Source organism: Schistocerca cancellata, chromosome 2 (genome assembly GCF_023864275.1).
Source record: "Schistocerca cancellata isolate TAMUIC-IGC-003103 chromosome 2, iqSchCanc2.1, whole genome shotgun sequence".
NCBI classification, from domain to species: Eukaryota; Metazoa; Arthropoda; class Insecta; order Orthoptera; family Acrididae; genus Schistocerca; species Schistocerca cancellata.
This window is the reverse complement of record NC_064627.1, coordinates 773,017,866-773,020,898: the sequence shown is the minus strand read 5'-3', so window position 1 is coordinate 773,020,898 and position 3,033 is coordinate 773,017,866. Positions and strand designations below refer to the sequence as shown.

The 3,033-nt window shown below is 46.6% G+C and overlaps 1 protein-coding gene across 1 annotated transcript; it reads right to left on the bottom strand.

The window, feature by feature from the left end:
* Window positions 1-2,014: 2,014 nt before the first annotated feature.
* On the bottom strand, window positions 2,015-2,620 carry LOC126158491 (cuticle protein 18.6-like). Its single transcript, XM_049916446.1, has one exon. The coding sequence runs from the start codon at window positions 2,618-2,620 to the stop codon at window positions 2,015-2,017; it is 606 nt and encodes a 201-aa protein (XP_049772403.1).
* Between the last annotated feature and the right edge of the window lie 413 nt (window positions 2,621-3,033).

Sequence of the window (3,033 nt, the reverse complement as noted above, 5' to 3'; positions counted from 1 at the left end):
GCCCCTCCTAGAGCGCACCCGAATGACGCCAAACTGCAGAAAATGGAAACTACAACCTCACGAATAGTTTGGGTATTTATGTTGACTTCGAAGTTACTGAATGGCGCCAGGATGGTATGCAGTCCATGTTGTTTTCAAGTTACTTGCTACATTTTAATAGTCCTAAGTATATAATTTGTAGAGAGAGATCCAACTGAAGCAAGCAGTCGTTAATTCAGTTTACTTGACAGTCAGTCTGTGAACTAAGGCGACTTGATGTGTCGAGAACTGATACTAACATGCAATCAACCGGCGCCTTTTGGTAGATGTGAGGGCGGTACTTGCAATGGGACTGCAAATAGTTGCTCTGTTTGTGATGCAGTTATCAAAGAGGACTGCATTGCCATGTGCTCAAGGTAATCCAACAATCCATTTACCGTAGAACTTTTGTGGCAACTGTGATGAAATAAAGGAATTTGATCGAGCCAATAGCCAACAATCTGGTGATCACACCTGCGAGCGACAGCAGCGTTAATTTAAGAGTCTGTAACATCACACGTCACGCGACTAACAACTGTTAATTGTTTGTATCCAAAAATTTTGCTGACTGTTCCTACAGTGAATATCTCACTAATCTCAGAACACAGAAGCAAAAGGGAGTACGTCACACTAAGCTGAAGTATCGCAGTCTTGCCTCGGCTTCAGCGGTCGTCACTACCATTCCCGTTCGCAGTCTAGAGACACACAGAACTGAACCAGACGTGGTAGTATGGAGAGCTGTGGTCCTTAACCTTCAATCACCACCATCCATTGCTGAAGGCATAATGACTTTTCTTCACACTTTCCCACTGTTCTCAACGCAGTGGCTGGCTCCCTGTTGATTGAAAATAGATGCCTAAGCAGAAGAATGACCATGGCGCTTGTGGAAGCATCTGCGATGAATATGTTCTAATTTTGCTGTGGCTTGGCAGGCCCCAGACCTAGGAGATACTGGATATGCGGAGTACGCATTGGTTAGACTACTGCAAAACTTCTATTAACTACCCCTAGCTATGACTCATCCTTTCCGGTAAGGAAAAGATGTATTCTTCAGGAAGTAATCCAGGCACTTGCTGATTCAGTGCCTCACAGAACATAAGACTGTGCTGCAAAATTGGGTTGCACCACCAACTGATCACATTCTGGAATGAAACTTGTCCAAACGTACACACACAGAACTGGAAAGTGTCTTTTTGATAAGTGTGCCATGGAAACTTAGAACTTTCCAAGTGCATCATTAAAAAAGGCATCACTTCGAGGTGCTTCAGTATTTAGTCTTGTAAGCCGGCCGGAGTGGCCCAGCGGTTCTAGGCGCTACAGTCTGGAACCGCGCGACCGCTACGGTCGCAGGTTCGAATCCTGCCTCGGGCATGGATGTGTGTGATGTCCTTACGTTAGTTAGGTTTAAGTAGTTCTAAGTTCTAGGGGACTGATGACCTCAGAAGTTAAGTCCCATAGTGCTCAGAGCCATTTGAACCATTTTTTTGGTCTTGTATATATATATATATATATATATATATAGTAGGTTATGTATTCCGTTTGGGGTAAAAGTAATAATAAACAATTTTTTTTGTTTTAAAGAATGCTATGTAGTGAATTTATCGTGCGTCGCATGAAAACTTGGATGAAGTGTCGTGGAGAAATGTTTTTGTTTCAGACTGACAAACGTCAACAGTCCTGAGACTAGTTTAACACAAATACCATACATAGTTCCAAAAGGAGTGTGGATGAACTGGCTCTTCACTAAGGGACGTCACATTGACGTATTATGATACACTTTGTTAGTGAAGAAGTGACTCAGTGTGCTTGGCTGAATTTTAACGCCATTAGTGCAGGCACTCACAGATTTAATCAAACATTTCACAAATGTAGTTTGAAGTATAAGAAGTAATAAATAAAGACTGTGTGATTAAGTATTTACTTGCATGCTGGACATAAAGATATAAATAATGCGGTTTGTACAAAATGTGAGGCGTCAAGCAAATGTCTTGACACCTTAGCCGTGGTAAGCACCTCCATATGCGAGGGCAGGAGCAGCATAAGCAGCCCTAGCGATGGGGGCAGCGTAGGCAGCCCTGGCGATGGGGGCGGCGTAGGCGGGGGCGGCGATCGCAGGTGCGGGGTGGGCGCCGGCCTCCTTGTGCACGACGGCGTTGAAGCCGTTGACGGGGTCGGCGGTGTAGTCGACGGTGCGGACGGAGCCGTCGGGCTCGACCAGGCTGTAGCTGCCCTGGACGACGTCACCGCTGCGGCTCTCGTGCTGGGTCTTGGAGTCACCGGTGAGGGCGTCCTGGACGTTGTACGCGAAGCTGTACTCGGGGTGCGGGTCGTACTCGGCAGCGACGGCGGCGGGGGCGGCCACTGCTGGGGCGTAGGCCCTGGCGACGGGGGCGGCGTAGGCTCTGGCGAGGGGGGCGGCATAGGCAGGGGCGGCGTAGGCCCGGGCAGCCAGCGGCGCGCCAGGGGCGTAGACTGCGGGAGCACCCAGGTACCCGGCGTGCGCCGCCGCCATCACGATAGACAGAACGATCAGCTGCAAACACAGGGCTCGTGACGGTAAATTCAGACTGCAAGTACTACGAAGAGAAAAACCCAGACACATGCCGCACCACAGAAGATAAAGAAAAAAATATCCCACAATTTGACAAAATACCACAAAAGACTGCAAATATCTGCAAAAACCATGAAATAAAAATTTGATTGTCCACGTATAATAAACTACTACAGAAATAAATACACAATATAAAGTGTAATCATGACCCATATTCACATTATGGAATATACAAACTAACGTGCTAGGAATGCTTCTTCTAGTGCCTAGGACAAACAGGCCGAGATTTCCACACCAGAGCGCATTAAAGCTATACACAGAACGTCATATATAGCCGGCTGCATGTACAGTAAAAGGCATCCATTTAGAAAAGCAGAGTAAAATGTCAAAGCAGTCCACCGGCTAAGTAAAGGTCATAAAATGGATCTGTTGGAAGAACTGTAGATATATTCAGATCACAAAAA

Coding starts and splice junctions, on each gene's coding strand:
- LOC126158491 (XM_049916446.1), bottom strand. CDS start 2,620: ATGTGTCTGGGTTTTTCTCTTCGTAGTACTTGCAGTCTGAATTTACCG.